Here is a 20,155-nt window from a genome sequence, read left to right as displayed (position 1 = left end):
AGGAAGAGGTGCATATGGATTCTTTATTTGCCTTGCAAAAGGAAAATCACAACAGACAAAATACTTAGCACCTAATTTTTGAAGTGCTATCTTTTATTTATATTGTTAACAGTCGATAAAAAAATATCATTTAGTTAAATCTTTGACACACCTGGCAGTGGGAGACTCCAGAGTTGTTGCAACAGATCTCAGGAGAAGCAGAGGAAGTAACTGGAATGGAAATACGAGGCAGAGAGCCAGAAGGCAGAGCATCTGCTCTCTCCAGAGACTGTCATCAGCAGTTTGAGCTAAAAGAATGGCTACTTATGTTGAAATGCATCTGTATGGGACTCATTTTCTGTCTAAGACTGCAGTGCTCTTCAGTTGTCTTTGCTTTTTAAATTGCACATGCATACATGGACTTAGCTGTGAAATCATGAAACACAAGATTTTTTTTTTTTTCACAGGTACACTTGCACTTATAGCGGTTCATGTTGTTTAATTGTAACTTGTTTAACTACATGCTCTTATGGTTCTTCCCTTTGGCACTTACTTTGGTTGTTCACAATGTGTGCTTCATGTTTTGTCTACTCGCAATGTTTTTGTGGCTATCTTGTTGTTATGATCAGTGACCTATGCACTTTGTAAAGCTCTCTCTTGGAAGTCGCTTTGGATAAAAGCGTCTGCTAAATGAATAAATGTAAATGTAAGAATTCTGTTATTGTGAACAATTAACCAAACATTAAGACATTTGCAGAGTACACCTCCCCAAGGTTTCTAATCATTGACCTCAAAGTAAACAGAAACTAGAGCATAGTTTTAATATTTAAACTTTTTAATGGTTTTATGTTGGAGCTCGATTTGCATTTGATCTCCCTCCATCAGTCTTTGGGCTGTAATGTTTGTGTCTGGAGAGTTAATGGGGAGAGTCTGCTGAGAGAAGCACTGTCTCACTTATACACAACAAATATGTAATGGAAAAGATCCATATCCCTAAAAATATATATTAAATGTTAAGATCATCAGGTGCAGAAGCATTCCATTTCTATCAAACATCAGAGGATCCAAATTTAAAATACCTAGTCGGGACTTCAGTTATTCTAATAGTGGTTTGATGGAATTCCACCCAAGATATAAACGCTCCACCAAATAAGATTCAAAGGTCCGTTTTCAGATTCTCTGACTACAGTTGGTCCTCCATAAAGATAATTTAATTTCTTACTTGGCTGAACTTGAGAGGTGGTTCATGCAGATAAACTAAACACTAACTATTTTTCCATTGACCTTTACAATAATGGAGCCAAGAAAGCTGCAAAAAACAGAAACACTCAATGAAAATGTAAATAGGCAACTTGAAAGGCCTCCCTCAAAGTCATCTGCTGTCTCCCTGGAATGTCATTTGTGAACAATATGATTTATTAGCCCCTGAGAAAAGACTATTGGTCAGGAAAACAAACTACAAAGCAATGATTTAAAAACAGCAGTACCAGCCATGGCAATCTTTAAAATAAGCCATGCTGCTCATTGGGTTTTTATAATACACTGAACTAGTGTCAATTATAAAAATGAGAAAAAACACATGCATATAATTTTTCCAGGAACACAAGGAAATATACATTTTTATTCAGAACCGTTTTCAGTAGCTTTTTATTCAATAATTCTGTAATACATGTCTTACCATGTAATACAACCCATGTATAATTTGTATATGGAGAATACTGACAACAACATCCTGACTGCAATTCACATACCTCAACAGAGACTTGAATAGTGAATTTTGACATACACCATGAGGTCCATGTCTGCTAACAATAAGCCCCTGGTAGGAAACGTCAATGCATTGATATTATTTCAAATGTCATGTTGTTTTTGGGGCATCGAAACCTTTCATGTTTTTTGTCAGTCACGACAGTAGTAAACATGCAGTAGCTTAGGGAAAGAAAAAATATATGTTTCTTGAGCTTCCTGCATGTTAAGTTCTCACACAATGTAAGTTTCACTTGCACAGAATACCATGTCTGACCCAGCACAAGTAATCACAACGATGTTTACACACCTCACCTCCAATCAATGGCCCAAACATGCCAGCCCCGCTGACAGAACCCCTGAGCAGTACGATAGTCAGCAGCAACACAAGTATTTAAAGAGCCCCCTCAGTAGAGGGCTGTGACTTGCCATCTTGCCAGACGCCAGTTAGGGGTCATGGGGAGGACAGACAGTTTTGTGGCTTCAACTATAGTGACCACAGTAGATTAAGGAGCCCTCCCTGTACACAACCGACAGGGCCAACAACAGGACTTCTGTTTTCTGAGCATAGCTGTCAATAACACTCAGGGAAGAAACCATAAAAGCAGCAGTGAATGATGCCTGTCCAGACATTACCTGTTAGCCAGAAGGTAAGGGAATCAAAGTGATGTACATGTTTTTTGACCGGGTGAGGATGCCCATATACTGTAGCAGAGAAACAACAAAAACAAGGGACCAAATAAACATAAAAGGTGTTAGGCCACATTTAACCTTCAACAAGGTGTGGTGGAAATTTGGAATACAGTTATAATGTGTGTGTTTTATATATGAGGAATGTGTTTTAATGGAAGTCTAAAGTTGGTTAAGAAGCTTGATACAGTGAAAGTTGATTCAACTCATTTGGTAGAGATGCCACCTGTAGTTTTATAACACCTAACTATGAGACGTGAAGTCTAGGGACGGGAAGTCTGGGTGACCTGGGAGAGTTCTTGTCACCTGGGGAGGAAGAGACAGCTGGGAACTGATCAAGCTGCTCTGGCCCTTCCTGTTGCATGGGTGGTGTTAATTAAATACTTGTTTGAAGATGCCCACACAAAGGACAGTTGACCATTTGACTGATCAACTTCTGTGGCTTTAGTATCTACTGGTTTGGGGAGAGATGCCACATCAAAGAACTGTGGGACACTTGGTATGGAGTCAAACTGTCACTGAGCAGTGCTGACCAATCACAGAGTTTGCTACATTGATGGATTGACCATCAGAAGAACCATTTGATCCAAAGTTTATATAAGGCAGGGTTTGAGGGTTGTTCTTCATCACTCTTGCGAACGATCTGTGGCTAGCACCTCCTTCGTTATGACTGATCACAAAGTACTTTGTTAATTATTAATTTGTACAAGCAAAATAAATTTCTTGAAACCGCCATCTCTTGACTATTCAAATCTACACAGTGCCACTAGAATTTTTCCACAACACAAGGTGAGGTTAGTGACAAGTTGCAAAATATAAATATTTTATATCGATTTATTTTTACCAAACATAATAGAGGTTAACCTAACAGACAGACCTAACAACTTAAAGGGTGGCCAAATTAAAGGATGTGGTGTATTTGTGAAAAAAATACCAAAATCTTTTTTTTTTTTTTTAAGCAATCTCTCAGTATTTAATGGTTGAGATAGTTGCCTGATTCTCGAGTGTTTTAAACACCCAATAAGACCATTCTGGCATCCTCTATGTCTTGCTGGTCACACACAGAATGAATCAGTCTCAGACCACAGATATTGATGCAATGCTACATTGTTCCTCATGAGACTACTAGTGTCTTACCTTTATTCTCACTTCATGTTTTCCTCCCCACAGTCTGCCATGGGAGTGTGCCCCACCTTCCCAATCAAGCAACCTAAAATAAACAGGAGAGTTTGTGCACGGCTGTCATAGCAGGATGAGTTCCAGGCCTCGGGCGTGTTCTGTATGCTGGAGATAAAGCCCTTCACAATGGTGAAGTGGAGCTGGCTCTCAGTCATAATGTGGGATGAGGATGGATGGCCAGCTTCTCAGACATACTGATCAGGGCTGATTTAATGACATCTACCTCCCTCTTATTTCCTTAGGTGGCCATTAAAACTCCATCGCTGACTGATGAACTCCACAACTGTATTTGAATATCCCCTTTAGCTGTTCATGAATGACCTTAAGTTTAACGATTCTTGACCAGAAAAGTGTTCCAGCTCGTTTCTGCTTTTTTTCCCAACTTGATGTAGACACGTACTGTATTCCGAAGAGCATGGGGATGCTGTTGTAAAATTATGTGAAATTGAGTATTTATATGCGTTGTTCAAGATTTTCAGTTTAGAAAATGTATGGGGAAGAAAAACACACAAAACATTGTTTCAAGTCATCAAAAATGTTAGCCAATTATAATGTAGAAATGACCTGCATTCAGTTAATCTATAGGTTTCTACAATTGATGAAGAACACTCTAAAACATGATTACAATTATTACTACGATCCATGGCATCAGCTTCATGATCTTATCTTTATCTGTGTGGGGGAAGGAGTATAGTCGAATATTCATGATGCTCCTAAAAATAAACAGAGACACTCATACTGTAAATCTTTACACCAGATGGGTTAATTAGCCGTGTTGAGAGGTTGATCATCAGAAGGAATGGTTTCTCACCATGTGGTCACTGTGTTGTACTAAAGGTAGTCTAGCTTTAAGACGTGGTACAGTGTGAACAGTGAGCTAGGCTGGAAAAGGGACATTCATTACTTGGTGCTTGCTGAGGGGGACAGAGGCAGAGCGTGCAGTGCTCAGAGGCTGCTTCTCAATGGAGGGATGCAGACGGAGAAAGAGGAGAGATTCAACTACAGTTAATTAAGGACCACTCTGCATGTGCCTGTAAATGCGAGGAGGCAAATCTATTCTGTGTCAGTGGCAGGGTGCCCTCGAGGGATAACAGTGATATTTTCAAAGGTGGAAATGACAGTGCTCTAAGTCTGTTTCCAGAGTCTGGCTTGAGTGTCAGTTTCAGTGAGCCTGCTGCTGTGTTTTCGTCAAAGTGAAGTCGACGAAGAGAGTGTGAGAGGAGTTCACTCCTCAAAACCATCAAAGGAGTTGGGTTAGATCCACATGAGCTACAGCATGGATGGATGTAACATGTGTTAAGACACACCTATACTCCTGCCTGGATTGTTCAGGTAAGGCACTCTCTGAGGAAGAACACAACTCATCCAGGAAGGGTTGTCCTTCATAGACAGAATTTCAGATACCTCAGGTTTAATGTTTTATAGATAAAGATGAAATAAGTGTGTATTGCTAAATGTGAATTTATACTATGAAGAGAAAGTAATGATTAGAAGCTTATTTATTTGATAAACTGTTCTGTGTTATTGTGTACTGTACATAATATTTATTCCCAATTTGCCAAAAATTGGCATGGTGATGTTTTATGTCCAAAACCAAAATACTTTGATTCATAAATAGCATTTTTCTTGTTCGATTCTAATTGTCAATCATAGCATAGGTGTGTCAAACTAATTTATTGAATCGTATAGATCTTATATTAACTGACCTGTATCTTTCTTGCCAAAGATTCCATGTTTATGCTGCAGCTATTCTCTTATCTATACAGCTTGGTGAGACATTACAAGGCTTTTGATTTCCATGACTGCTCTGTCACTGTCCCAGCACCCCATTCCTGATAGCGACAGATGCAGTCAGGCACAGGCAGAAAGGCACGGCAGGCAGCTGCCTGAGAGAAGGACACAAATCTTATCTTTCTTTATTTCTAATTTTGGTTTTAAGGCAAGAGCAGGGCTCAGGAGTTGATGGGAGTCAGCCTGTCAGGGGAAATCTCTGCTGCATGGAAAGCGTCCCCAGGGATCACTCCACATTTACTTTGTTGTGGCTCGGGGACAAGACAGGGCTGGAAGAACAACATGAGCAGTGAACAGTTGATAATTATACAATCCTATAGCCTGATAGATTCAGCTGACATGGGGTCAGTGAGGTCAGTTTTCCTAGATGAAATACTTTTGTGACAGAACCAGAGATGTATAGAAACGAAACACTTCATACGAAATGTTTATGTTTGTTTGTGAAAGAGAGAGAGATGAAAGAGAGAGAGAGAGCGACAGAGAGAGAGAGCAAAACATAGACATAGGGAGGGTCTGTGGTCACAGGTTAAGTCCATGTTGTTGAAGGTTGAGACCACACTGAGTGGGACTGTGCCCTCTCTGGTCCACAGCAGATGTGCCCTGTCATGTCCTGGCTGCTCTGCCTGTGTCTCTGGGTCAGTGTGACGACCATTCAGCTGTGCCAGGCCACCTTCTATGACACCATCCAGCAGCACCATGTGACACGGCCCGGACGCGTCTCCATCCACATGATAGGTGAGTCCCTCCACACCTCTGTGGGTCTCTGCTCTGGACTGCAAGGGGAGGTTTGTTTTTTTCCGGTAGGAAGGGAACTAGAATCTTGCCGATGTATGGTAAATCATTTTTTCACTCAATCTGTGTTAGCTTGAGGACAATAAATGCATTTCAAGTTTTTTCTCTTTGTTTTGGAAGGTTTTGTGTTTTATATAACCATGATAGATAGTCATGGGTGAGTCATGAACTTGTAGGAAAATGAGCCCAGATCTTTTCTTGAAGTGGTGGGTGTGGTTGGTTTTGGGCGCATCTTGCTTTGATGAGATCATTACATGTTAATGGATGACTGGCTAATAAGCTCTTACCCATTAGCTAGAGAGCACATCCCAGTGTTGGGTTGTACAAAGAAGCTCTTAGCAAGTGAGATTTACTATTCGGTCAAGGCTTTGGAGAGACACAGCGCTGTCTAATGCAGGGCTGTTGTTCAATGTACACTCTGATGTATGTATTATTCAAAAGAAATTGCAATTTTCACTTGGCTTCTATAATTCCTCTGTGAAATCACTTAAAAATAAAAATAGAAAAGATCCACAACTTTCAGTTACTTCTCCAGTATTGTGAATAAGTGTGGCTCTAAGATGTAAGAGCAGGTAGGGGTACAACCAGACTGGTTTGGTTAGATACAGGAAGCTGTGCCTGCCTGTGAATCACATTTGCAGTACCTGCAGAAACTCTGTCAGCTGCTGCTTGTAGATCTACTATAAATGTCATTGCAATTCCTGTACCACTATCTTTGTTTTATTGCTCAAATTCTTAGACAAGCTTCAAATGTGCTGTCAAATACAAACAGGAAAGACATCTATAAAATACACAGTATGATGCCTATTGGGGCTGTAGTAAACAGGTTTCAGTCATTTTCTTTGTCTAAACTTCTATAGTGTGAAATGGCAATACGAGTTTTGGAGGAAATTCCCAGTACTTTTTAAATGCATGTGAATGGAAACATGCAATTTTGTGCAGCTTAAAAACTGAGATTTTTGGTATTTTAGTGGCATTACTTGCAATGAATAAACATAGCATAATCAACAAGGTTGAATGGCCCTTCCAAGTAATGAAGCAATGAAATTCCTTTACGACGTCAACACTTATTGCTGGGTTGGGAGCTTTGTGATATTACATATCAAATTGCCTTCTTTACCGAAATAATTAATCATTGGGGATTTAGGCATACAAATTAGACGATACACTCAACAAACACACATTCATTGTAAAATATCTCAATTACTACAAACGAAATGACACAACACTTAAATAATACATTATTTGACTTCTTCTCTGGCTTTCTTCTGCAGTTCAGTGAAAATATACTGTCATTCCCTAAACACCATAGTTTGGATTGTCCTCATTCTAGGATAAAGGAGATGCCAGTTTTATGAGATGGGAACAGGATGGATGCCTGGATAGACTGTGACAGGTGGACATTTGTTCTGTGTGTTGTGTTGTGAAGCAGTTGGATTGGTAGCAGTATTGGGGTTGACGGGTCATGAATTGGTGGCAGGAAGGCCATCGGTTGTAGACCATTGGGCCAATCACTGAAGCCAGTGACATGCCTTAGGATCACAAGTTGGTATTACCGAAGAAAATTGAGATCACAAGGGGCTAGAGATCAGTTTCCTTGCCAATAGTAACAGTTTTATAACAATGTAAAGGTGAACAATGTTTAGAGTAAGTGTAACTATAGTGCAAAACTTTGATCAACTATAATCCCAAATCAAAGGTTTATTTCTTTATTTCATGACCAAGCTTTTGACCACACATACCCTTAATTGGAAAAAGGTCCTGCCTGCAAACCATTTGTTGTAAATGTGTTCCAGGATATGTCTGAAATACCACAACTCAATAACTGACACTCCACCCACCTGCATGGTCAGGACAGGGAGGCACCCTGCTTTCTTTCGGGTTACTAGCCATGTTTTCCCCAACAGTTCTCTGCTTTACGTGCGTGAAAGTTTGTCCCCGAGCTGACAACCCCACCATGGCAGGAAGAGTTCCTGAATAGATTATAATGGATGTCCGGGGATTCGTCTGTCTGTCTCTGTTCTCTACCCTGCAGCCCTACTTACAGATTGCTTTTCTGCGCTGTCTCTGTGCCGTGCTGTGGGCTGTTCGCTAACCTCAGAAAGAGACACAACTCTCTGTGCTATGGGTCGGATGATTCATAAGGTGGCGTATTTATGCGGTGCAAGGAGCGTGAACAGCGCACAAAAGAGGACAGATTGTGTTTGTCATGCATGCGTAACGGGACGTACCGAGATGTTGTTGTTTTAGGGTCATGGGCTTGAATCCACCCTCAGCCATGTCCACAGCATACCTCAAAAGACTTTTAATACAAAACACACATTTTGTCAAAGCTTTTGTAGCCACCTTCAAATTAAAAACTAAAAACGAACTTAAAAGCAGTCAGGATAAAAAGCCATCTTAAATCAATGTGTGCAGAGTATTTGAAGCTCTGGTGAGTGTGTTTGTTTTACAAGGAGGAGAAATATCCATGTTTTGAATACAAATGTCTGAAAGTGTTTCTTGTGAAGGGAAGAGCCTTGATGGTTTTAGATTTCACACCCACCCTCTCTTCTTCCCCTCCCTCCTAATTTACAGCATGCACCTGTAATAGTTTTAGATTTTCTAAAACGATGTAGACATCAGAAACTTGTGAGTGCCTGAATAATCTACAACAATGGAAGGGTGTGGCGTGATACAGAGCAAGGTCTACTAAAGAAGGGACACTCTATGCTTTAGCTGAACCAACTCTAACCAGGACATCATTACAATCTGAGATTCTGATTTTTACATTTGTCAGTTTATATATCACCACTTGTCTATTAGTATCTGTTGTCCTATAGCAGAATTAATTGAGGAGCAACGATCAAAGATGCTAGAATGATGTCCTTTTCTGCTTTTGGCATCATTATCAAGAACATCTGCCTGTCACCTGTCATCTTAGCCCTGTCAGGACTTCAATTATCTACACTGTAAACAAGACATTCAGTCTCAGTATTGTCAGTATTTCTTTTCAGCAAGGTCTAATTCATAGACAGTGATATGATATCAAAGCTACAGCAACACAGAACAGTTAATACTTTGTGTAATCACCGTTTGTCTATTCCTTGTAAATTGTATTGGATTCTTCAGAATGAAAGGGGCTATTATCAAAGATATCCTATTTCAGTCTGTATATTGAATTCTATATGAGTGTCTCTTTTTAGAAAAGGGACTGAGAGACAGAGAAGGAGAACCCTATGCTCTCTGACAAAGCCTCCGTATACCAACTGCTACGGTACAAAATAACATGAAAAATGGATTTTCAGCTGTCACAAACAAAGGTTGTATCCCTCCATGCACAGTTCTAGACACTGACAGTTTAATAGCCTTATATAATGCATCCTGGAGGCACATTATTTTGACTTACATTTCCCCCTCCTCCATTCCTCCATCCCTCTCTCCATCTTTTCCTCCCTTCCTCAGACCTCATCTCTGCCTGGCTCCCACCAGTCTCATTGGTGCTACGCTAGTGCCAATGGGAAGTGGCATCCAGCTGGGGCCCAAGGCCCCAGCACATCTGGAGACTGCCAGGTTCACTTAGTTTGAATATTCCTATACTGTACATGCCACAGTGACCCCAGAGGACCATCTCACTGTTTCACCAGCTAGCGGGGTGTCCTGACTGCTGGTCACTTTGTAAAACATTCCATATCTCCTTCCCCACAGATGGTATCCCCTGTCTTCTGCTATTGTTCAGTCAGGGAATAACACTCATAGATTAATGATGCACCCATTTGAAGATGCATGTCTGTCACTTCCTACTTGTACTCTACAGTATTCTGTCACTTGGCTTGAGACGTAACATATTCAGAATCAGAAATCAGAAAGGGATTTATTCGCCATGAAAGTTTGCACAGACAAGGAATTTGCTTTGGCAGGAAGGTGCATACAATAAACATATACCTAAAATTTAAATATGTGGACTAACTAGTCAAGTAATCCTCAACACAACATTTAGTGTAACAAAAATACTTGGTGGTACACACAGCTTACATTTTTCTATGAATTATTCATTGCACTAGACTAGTGTGAGCTTGTGGATATTTGTTTAAACAGCATGTTTAATTGAAGATCTACAACTAGCCCTGTGGAGGGGCTATGGTTTTGCGGTCACAATGCTTATGTGGAAAATGGATTTCTGTGGCCCACAGCTTAATTAATTACCCAGCATCTCTCGTCCCTGGCTGTGCCAGCTGTTTCCCTCCCCAGTCTGAATGTTCATGCATTAATAACCATAGTGCATCACTCCTACTGGTCACGGTGGTCACAGACGGAGAGCTTCTTCAAGGGTTCAACATAGAGGACAAGGACCCAGTCACCAGCAACAGCCATGTCATCCATCATCCTGCTGTCAAACAGCTCAGAGAATGGATGCTCGTCATCCACATGTTTTTGTTAATATGGAATAATATTTGTCCATATGTTTAAAGATGGAAGAGGATAGCAAGGCCTTACTTTGCATAATGCCTGAGCTCAAATGTGTTGATGTTCGTTGTATACACTGTCCAGAAGTCCAATGGAATTGTTTATGTTGCATCCATCATCCTAGGTAAAATGATCTTGTCTGTTATTACGTAGACAAATACTGTTGCAGTTTGTCTGATTATGCTCATGACAGTTTGCACACACTTTTTAAGATCACCGGAGCACATTCTTTTCAGCAGTTAGGGGTCTTGTGCTGTTGGAAGGTTCTATTTTGAGTGTTGGTTTAGTATCAGCTTGGTAGCTTAACCATTGTATTTCACAAACGTGTACTGTTACACGACATCCAGTATAATATTCATATGTGGTCATATAGATAACATACTGTTCTTACTTAGTTCCACCCATTTTCTTGTCCTACCTGCCAGACATATGAAGACATAAACCACCCGACAAAGACGTCAACAAAATATTTAAATTTCTCATTTGGCGTTAGAAACAATAAGTAGCAATCGTTTGAAGTGCTGATATAATGGGGTGACAAGAGTGAAATAGGAAATAGGCTGGGAAACATACTCTTAAATAAAGCTCCACTAAATTAGCATATCAGCCACAGCATCTTTTACATACTCTGACAATATTTTGATGTCTGAGACATAAAATAAGTCCTTGATCGAGTTTGTGGGTTACATTAACTTGTCATGATGGCCCCGTCAGCTGTAATTAGAATTAAACATTTAGTCTTGTGAGTTTGTATTTCACAGCGAGACAAGGTCAGGACCCGTAGGCATCCTGAAAAAATAATCTACAGAATTGGATAAGATGCAGAGCACTGGCTGATATTGCCAACAATATACTTTGGAATATTTGGGATTTTCTTGGACTTTTCAACTTCTTTCCTAATTTCGATCTTGTGGATGCCTTTTGTGTTATATGCCATCACAACACTATTAAACTGTGTGTTTCTCTGTCTTCACCCTGCATCGATAGTTTGAAATGCTTTGCAGGAATATGAAATTCATTATCATTACTGAGACCTGCAGGGAAAAAAGAACATCTCAAGATGCTAATTGGTTCCAAGGGGGAGGGAGGTAGGACATCCTAGCAAGGTAATTTATACTGTGTATCAGTCTCAATTGCAGATTAACTTTTTATGCCTGTTATATCTCCTTGGTGTGTCATCAGTCTTCTCGCATACTTAAACCCCAAATCCAATTACAGCAGGTTCAGAGGTTTGGTAGCATGCTTGCAGACAAGTTTGGTAGACTCTGTGGCTTCTCTGTTGCATTGACAATATACACTACCCATCACTGGAAGATTGATGGTGTGGCAAAAGCAACCTTAAAGATAGAGAGAATCGTTTTTTGTTCTTGTTTCAGAAGCAGTGCTAGATGAATGCCTGATACAACATTTTAAAAATGACTGATGCTGCTCTTTTATCAAACCCATTCTAAAAGCAAGTCTTAGTTCCAGTGGTGTAAAACCAAGAAGCACATATTATCAACACTAACCCACAATTAGATGATTGAAAAGTTTGATTATGAGAGACTCTCTGCCACCACTGATAGCATATTGAATTAGTGATGAATTTCCTTCAACTCCAATTACAAGCATTGTTGCCAGCTGAATCTTACATAATCATTGCTCTTTGCTGAGGAGAGTACTTGTCATATTGTATGAGGGGTCATTTCTGGATTGTGCAAAAGAATATTACACATTGCACATGTTTCAGGCACATTAGCATCCTGCCTGCATTGTACAACCCAGCCCTGAAATGCACAGGGTTTGGGTTACAGTCAGTGGGCAGAGCAGCTCTTCTCTGACTTTGACTTCAGCCTATCATTACCCTTTCTTCTCATTGAATGTAGCCTCTTTTTCCATCTAGGCAGGCTATCTACAAATATGAAATACCAGCCCTGGACACTTATCAGTGAGAGAAAGGTCTAGATAGACAGACAGGCAGAGTTTGACATTTAACTATGACAGCATATGCACAGAACAAAACTCATTTTGGACATTTCTATCTCTCTTTTATGGCTCTCATTCATAACACTTTGTCGATGACCAGGATGCTCTAGTGCCTTTGGTCACTTTAAAGACTTTGTATGTTTATTATAGAAATTTTTGTAATTTCTGTGTTTTTTCTGTCATGCAACACACAATACATATCCCCAACAAATAACTAAATCACTACAGACATTGCTTGCATAAGGGTCCTACTCCTGTTTCAGAATATGATTTCATGGGCTTGATCAGCAGCAGTCCAACAGCAGCCTGGGACTCTGTTGCATGTGACAGCTGAAACGACAGGCTTTGAGGCTCACATGCAAATGTGAAAAAAACCATTCCTTTCTTTTCCTTTTTCTCGCTGTTCCTCTCTTTTTCTCTCTCTCTCTCTCTGGTTCCTCTCTACCATGCAGTTTTCATGCATCTTAAAACAACAGCAGCTCAGTTTTCTCAGTAGCTATTTTGCATTTCAATAAAGCATCACCCATCTTCAGTGGCCCACTGGGCAGGGCCAATCTTAAGGCCCCGCTGTGTTACAGTGACAGCACTGGCTGGCAGCCATATTTCATGAATTTCCCTGCTTTTATTTGTCATGGACCATACTTTTCAGAGGAGCAATTGATATTCTTTCTCAGCCAAGTGTAAATTGTGCATGCTGCGAAAAAGACATGGCTAAATTCAATCTAAAGGAGGGGGAAATCATCCTCTTTGAGAGGAAAGGTGAACACAGATACACAGCCAAACGTGCACAAAGAATAGATTTAAAACTCTCTTGAAGTGACAGTTGCTGTTGCAGGTCATGTAATTCAATGGGGGACATAAAAGGATAGGTAGAAGAATCACAACTGATTAATCAAAGATACAGGGTACACTTCTTGTTCTGTCACTGTTCACGAGCTACTTTAAATCCACCAACTTATCTATTCAGTGATTCCCACTGATATTCTTTACTGATTTATTGTGATCTTCCAAATTGTAGTACACAAAATTCAGATTGGAAAACATATCTTTTTTTTTCTCCACAAATTCAATTCAACCCAAAAACAAAATAGTCACGAACAGTGCACATTTTATCGTATATTGTATTAACGTCTCTGCCTTTTCCCAAAGCATTTCAGACTAGAATAACAAAAGCCCTTCAGGGACTTTACATGCTTTCAGAGGAAAAAAAGGCTGTAGATTTGACACCACATAGACACCTCTCCTCTCACTGCCTCTCACTCTCTTCCATCTAGTTTAATTTGACATTCTCTAATCTGGCTGTCCCATTAGCCATCAGTGACAGGGCTGCCGTAGCCTGCTGGCACACATGTCTACATTGAGAAAGGCCAGGGAGAGCAGCCTATAATGGGTCACCTTGAATGTATCTCCCATTTGAAAGTGACAGGCTTGATGTTGGCCAATACGGGATGTGATTTTCCAGAACTTTTGGAGATCAGGTGCCTTGCTGTTCAACTGGAGTTAGATGTTCTAACCTGAGGTTGTTACTGGCAAGACATACGTAGGTCTGATATTGACCACTAGAGCTGTGGTGGAGTCATGTTTGTGATGACAGACTGTATCTTAGCTGCATTCAATCTTTTTTTATAAATATGTGTGTGTACGTGACAGACAACGAGAGAGAGAGAAAATGCAAGAGAAAGAGAGGGAGAGAGAGACAAGAGAGAGAGAGATGGAAAGTGTAGTGTTGTGAATGTTTGTCAGGGGGACTATACAGAAGATGGTGTCACAGGCTGTCAATCAGAAGATGTATGCGTGCATCCACACAACCCCTGGAGTAAGTCAGGTTACCTGCTAAATTGAGTCCCCCAGGCTTTCCAAGTGGATGGCATTGTGAAGTATAACAGTTAGAACATTCAATTTCAGTCTTTCAGCCATATGCACTTTTTCCTGAGAGCTCGAGGAGAATCAATATATTGCTTTACAATCAAGCTATAGGAGGAGATAACATTCTGCACTGGCAAGGGAATATGTTACATTTCAAATTATTTCTTGATAGGCAAAAAACCCATGCATGCAATTCAATGCAATAAAGGTCTGCAAAAAGATTTTCAATTTTAACGGCATGCATGAATGCTTTTAGAATCACACAAAAATCACACATTCACACAAACACACACACATGCACTGCACAGATGGTATTAGACTAGTATGCCCATCGTAATAAAATAATACCTGCAATCAGAATCCTTCTGAGACTGGATCACACTCTGGGCTTATTACTGTAGACAGTAAGTCATGGCATACTTTTAGCATCATGACGTTTCTATTGAGATGTACAGACCATCTTCCTCTGTGCCATAGTTGTTTTATCACCTGTGAACAAGTGCTTATTGGTCCCTTTTGGGCTCTTTTCACAGTAATTAAGCAGACATAACTTCAGATCCACGTAATTTTTGAAAGGCAATGTTCAGTGTCTGTGTCATTTCCCTGTATCAGAGCTCCAAATTCATTTTCATACACCTTCTGGGAGTCTCACAGGCATGCTTTATGGGGGCTATTTGTTTGGAACAGAAAGCACCCATTTGCGTTTGTTCTCCAGTTAGCAGGTGGTTGACTTGCACCAGGATTTACGACATGCACAAATTAGGGTGCTTCAATGCATTTTCAGACCAGCTCCACAATAATTCCAGTTATTTCCTGTCCCTTGAAATAAAGGGATATATTTGGATAGGGATATATTTCGATATCTCCTGAGAAGATGACGGCACACCTTAAATATTGCTTCTACCTCATGAAATGATATAGCTGAGGTGAACTGCTAATGGTAAAAACAATCTTGGTCCTGAGTTGGTGAGTAATCTGACAGCTCCAGTATCTTCGGAGAGGTAATCTAACATATGGGCTTTTTTTACTTGATCAGAACTCACATTTCTAATTCCAGAGCTGTACTATAGCTTCCAGTACCTTTCATGAAAAGATCCCAGTCAAACCTGTGAACCATGTGTTTTATGGAATCTCCGCTTATACACGTTCACTTCCAAAAAAGGTCAGTGCCTCTCCAATAAAAAAAACAAAAAACAAAAAAAGGAGTCTGTGACTTGTGTTGTGCAGGTCATGTTTGGACACTCCTATCCTGACAGGCCCAGTGATCCACAGAGCGAGAGGCAGGAGGTGACCACCGAGCCCGACCACAGAAATAAAACAGCTCCAGCAGGATACCCCTCTGCTCTGTCTCCCCCTTGACCCCCTGGGATGGCTATCTCACTGGGATCCCTATTTCTGTCATTCAAAATGGCACCAGGTGGGTCTGTGAACCTAGTGAGGAGGAACCGACTAATATACCTCCTAGTGAGATATGCCTTCACATCCCAGAGACCAAAAAACGTAATTTACTAAAGTACATACACTTTTAATTAAAATGTCTCAAATGGGTAGCTAGAAAAGCTATAATTCTTTTGTTATTTTAACACCTGTCTCAACCTGTGTCAAAAGCAAGTACATAAACGCACACAAAAGCACACACCTGCTCACCTGCTATCACATCCCCACCCACACACACACACACACACGCAAACACATATGCCATGTGGGTTGATGACTGTTCACAATAGAAGGGGAACTGAAATAGATAAAACAATTATATCCTTGCATGGCTCCATCCTCCACCTGATGAGAGTATTCATCTCCACTCATGTTATTCTCCGTCTTCCTCTGAAATATTCATAACCCAGAGACCGGCTGTTGGAGCATGCAGTGTTTTGCAGTCACAAACTGAAGCCATGGCTGAGCTTAAAAGGCACTCATCAGTGTTGCATTACTTTGTCTAAAGGCACCCATCACACCTGCCAGCTGGAAACACTAAACTTATTAGCATTTTTATTTGATTTTAATAAATTATTCTGAGGTGATGATTTCCAAATATATTTTCTCGATACAGTTTTCCTGTTTCTTCTCAGCAAGCAGTGAGAGTTAATTCTGTTGAGTAGTGTGTTTTTAATAGATCAAAGGAGAAATCTGGGTCTGTCTTATGCAATTAAGAAGATGCATTAAAGAGAGCAAACCCCTGTGGGCTGTTGTTTTCTAACGAATGCCCTACTGCTTTAACTGGTACATCATGATTAACTTTGGGCAAACATGCCCTGTTGTGGCAGCCCCAACATCAGGCAGCAGACAGCACTCTCTCTGATACAAGATCAGGATACATCCATCATCTGCACCAACCAAAGGCTGTTGATGTTTTCAGAAACACATACCCTGGAGCCTGGATAACCCCAAGTAACTACACTTTGTTGCAGAGAAACCAAGTGAGGCCATTGAAAAAAAGGTATTTCAGTTATTTCCACTCCCTCTATTAAACCTTAGCAATCACGGCTGTGTTTAATCACTCTATGACAATTATTTCCACCCATTACCCCCTTCCCCGGCATTCTCCAACTCAGATTTGGCTTTGTTGTTATTATTTGCAGTTAATTCTCTGTTGACCAAGGCTCCACAACACCTTGAAAAGTAGAAGTGGAGCATATGTATCATACAGTATGACTTTGACATTATGAGGCTCTGTAAAAAAAAAAAAAAAAGACTCCAGCTGCCTTCATCATAAATCCCAGCACCTAATGTCAGATGCATGAAAGCTTACTGTTTATCTGCCGCTTGGTTACAAATATTGCTTCTGACCTCTACCGCTAATGAAGAGTTGGTACAGAAAAGTGAGTTAAAAGGAGTGAGGATGAGGGAGGGTGGAGGTGAGTCCTCCTTTCATCCTGGGGTCAAGAGAGGTTATGTTGGCTAATCTTTGCAGGCTCTAACATGATAGCTCAATTATCTCGTGTGACTCATACTCCTCATACCTGAACTTATGCTCCTCTGATACTGAGATTGGCTCAGACTCAGAACTAGAAATGGCAAACATTTAGAAATGCCCACATTTCTACAGTTTGAAATGATATAATTCAATAGTGGTTAAGTCTGTAATCAGTAGAGTAGGTATTAAACATAATTTACATTTGAGCACATTGTCTGTGAATCAGTGATGTAAATAAACACATCAATCACCAATTAAAAGACTAATTTGGCAGTTCCTATAGTAGTTCACTTAATTTACTGACTAACCTGTACTTGTGTCATGTGAATGGGCGTAGAGCTGTGTGATACTGGATGTCAAGGACTCGGAGGAGAGCTGTGGAGGAGGACCTGACAGGGGCTCTCTGGTCCTTCAGGCAGAGGCAGCCAGGCTTGTGATAATTACGCTACATGAAGGGCCAGTGTTCATATTCAGGCAAGGGCCCCGGCAGGCCTCTTCGCCTACTAATAGATCTGTCTTTATCTACCGTACACTCCCTCTCTTTGGCATCTTCATCATGCCTTCACACAACATGGTTCACGGTGGGATAATTTACTCAAAGCACAACATCCATTGCTCCCGTTTATGGTAAACCTGCCTGACATTTTTATAGCTGTCGTGTGTAATAAACTTGTGATTACTCACGTGAAGAGAATCCATCTATGTGGATACTGTGTGCAAGCCAAGATCTAGATGAGAAAGACCGGTCAAGGAACATAGAATTTATTTAAAAAAGAGAAACTCAAATCGTAATCCAACAAGACACAAAGAACAGGATTAATGCTGTTTATTACCAGATTTCATTTCTCAGTGTGTTGTTCTTAACTTTTCTGTCATTAGAAGGAGGCACATGTGAGGTGATTGCTGCTCACCGATGCTGTAACAAGAACCGCATAGAGGAGCGCTCCCAGACAGTCAAGTGCTCCTGTCTACCAGGGAAGGTGGCAGGGACCACCCGGAACAGGCCCTCCTGTGTGGATGGTAAGTTTGCTGAAACTTCAAAGGCACATTCTTTCAATCTCACAGAAGGTTCAACTTAAGATTCAGTATACACTAGATTCCAGGGATACTAAGACATACAGTTCAGGCCGTCAACCTGGAAAGTACAGATATTGTTACAGTTCAGTTTTAACCCAGCCGGTGCAAAGTCACCCCAGCCCTTGCTTTGTCCCAGATAAGCATATTATTAATGCCCTGTCACATCCAGAGATGTGCAATGGTTGATAGTCTAAGAATATGTAGGGTAACCTTTGGTGTGCACAGTGCACCCTATACACAGGCAGAATATTTATATATTTATGCATGTTTTATTAGAGGCCATGTTGGACTTGTGCTGCCTGCTGGTATTAGGTATTGTATGATCTTGTTAAAGCCACGGGGGGGGGGGGGGGGGGGGGGGGTAGCCTTTTTAAAATCCACTTAAACCAGAAAGGTAAAGAATACAATCTCTGGTCACATAGATATGTTTTGACTCATTCTTATCTTTGTAGTAAAAATGTAAGCATCTCATAAAGATTATAAAGAAAATAAAGAGAATTAGTGCAAAATGCATTACTTTCGTTTGCAAAAAACTCCCATCTGCCTGTAAATGTATTTCATCTCGATCCATTTAGAAATATTGCCACAATTACTGAGCAGTGAAAGAATTTGAGGTCTCAGACAGGGTATTTTCTTCTGACAGTTGTCTGAAATGTGCTACCCATTTACCCTGTACATACCCTGTATTTAAGGCCATTTACCTTTTCTGATGGCTGAAAAATTGCCTGCATTAAAGTCATGTCACAGCTCCTTCTAAGCACACTTACACAACCATCTGAGAAGATGCTGGTTCACTGCTCTTAACTCGGAAACAGAAAACCCTTCCATTTCAATCAAAGTAAACAAAGGGATCAATAACAGGAACAAAGGATCCTCAAATTATTCAACAGTCAAGAGGACAAAAGCTTTTTAAAATACATTTATTAATTGGAGCTAACAGTGTTCAGTGAAGGAAAAAAAGATAGCTTCAAAACCTCTCTATTTATTAAGCAAGTATTGTTTCCATGTGATGTAGGAGTTAATCTCCAAGCCCTACAGTGCAGCTGTCTGATTATACCTCCTGCTGGGTAAGAGACACCCAGGTCACTGTATCTCTCCTATGTTTTCTGTGCCTGTAGCATCCATAGTAATTGGGAAGTGGTGGTGTGAGATGGAGCCGTGCCTGGAGGGAGAGGAGTGCAAGACGCTCCCTGACAACTCCGGCTGGATGTGCTACGCTGGCAACAAGATCAAAACCACCAGGGTAAGATAACCTCAGCTGACCATCTGATTGGAGACTAGGTACCATGGTAGAAGTAGAATTAACTATAAAAACAACGTTGCTTTACAAAGCATATGATGATTCTGGGAATTGATTGAACGGTAACATTCCATGAAACCCCTTTTTTTCCCTCAGAACACCCAGCCATACACATCGATATATTAAAACCTGGCAGCAGAGCAGAGTTACTTAACAGGTTGGCCTCGTCATAATTGTGCCACATCATTAGCATCATGCTGTATGTCCTCTGCTCTCCCTTGCACAATACATTTTTTCTGAAGTATCTGAATTCATTTAAAGAAAATTGAATGAATGATTAAGTACTGCACTACAGAATTACCTTTATACTGAAGACACACTCTTTGACAATAAATTTGCAATCTGAATTTTTTGTTTCAGATGAGTTACACCTAACAAAAACCTTCGCATATACTCAACAAGCCTGA

General features: G+C 40.5%; 1 protein-coding gene across 1 annotated transcript; it reads left to right on the top strand.

Moving 5' to 3' along the window:
* Positions 1–4,794: 4,794 nt before the first annotated feature.
* Positions 4,795–19,874, top strand: LOC136946064 (chemokine-like protein TAFA-1). Its single transcript, XM_067240252.1, has 5 exons — positions 4,795–4,926; positions 5,976–6,120; positions 18,251–18,391; positions 19,567–19,691; positions 19,845–19,874. Exons 2-5 carry the CDS (start codon positions 5,979–5,981, stop codon positions 19,872–19,874), a joined length of 438 nt encoding a protein of 145 aa, XP_067096353.1. The 5' UTR covers positions 4,795–4,926; positions 5,976–5,978.
* Positions 19,875–20,155: the final 281 nt, after the last annotated feature.

This window comes from Osmerus mordax, chromosome 7, assembly GCF_038355195.1.
Source record: "Osmerus mordax isolate fOsmMor3 chromosome 7, fOsmMor3.pri, whole genome shotgun sequence".
NCBI lineage: Eukaryota > Metazoa > Chordata > Actinopteri > Osmeriformes > Osmeridae > Osmerus > Osmerus mordax.
The sequence above is the reverse complement of the archived record's forward strand: the minus strand, read 5'-3'. Positions and strand labels throughout refer to the sequence as shown.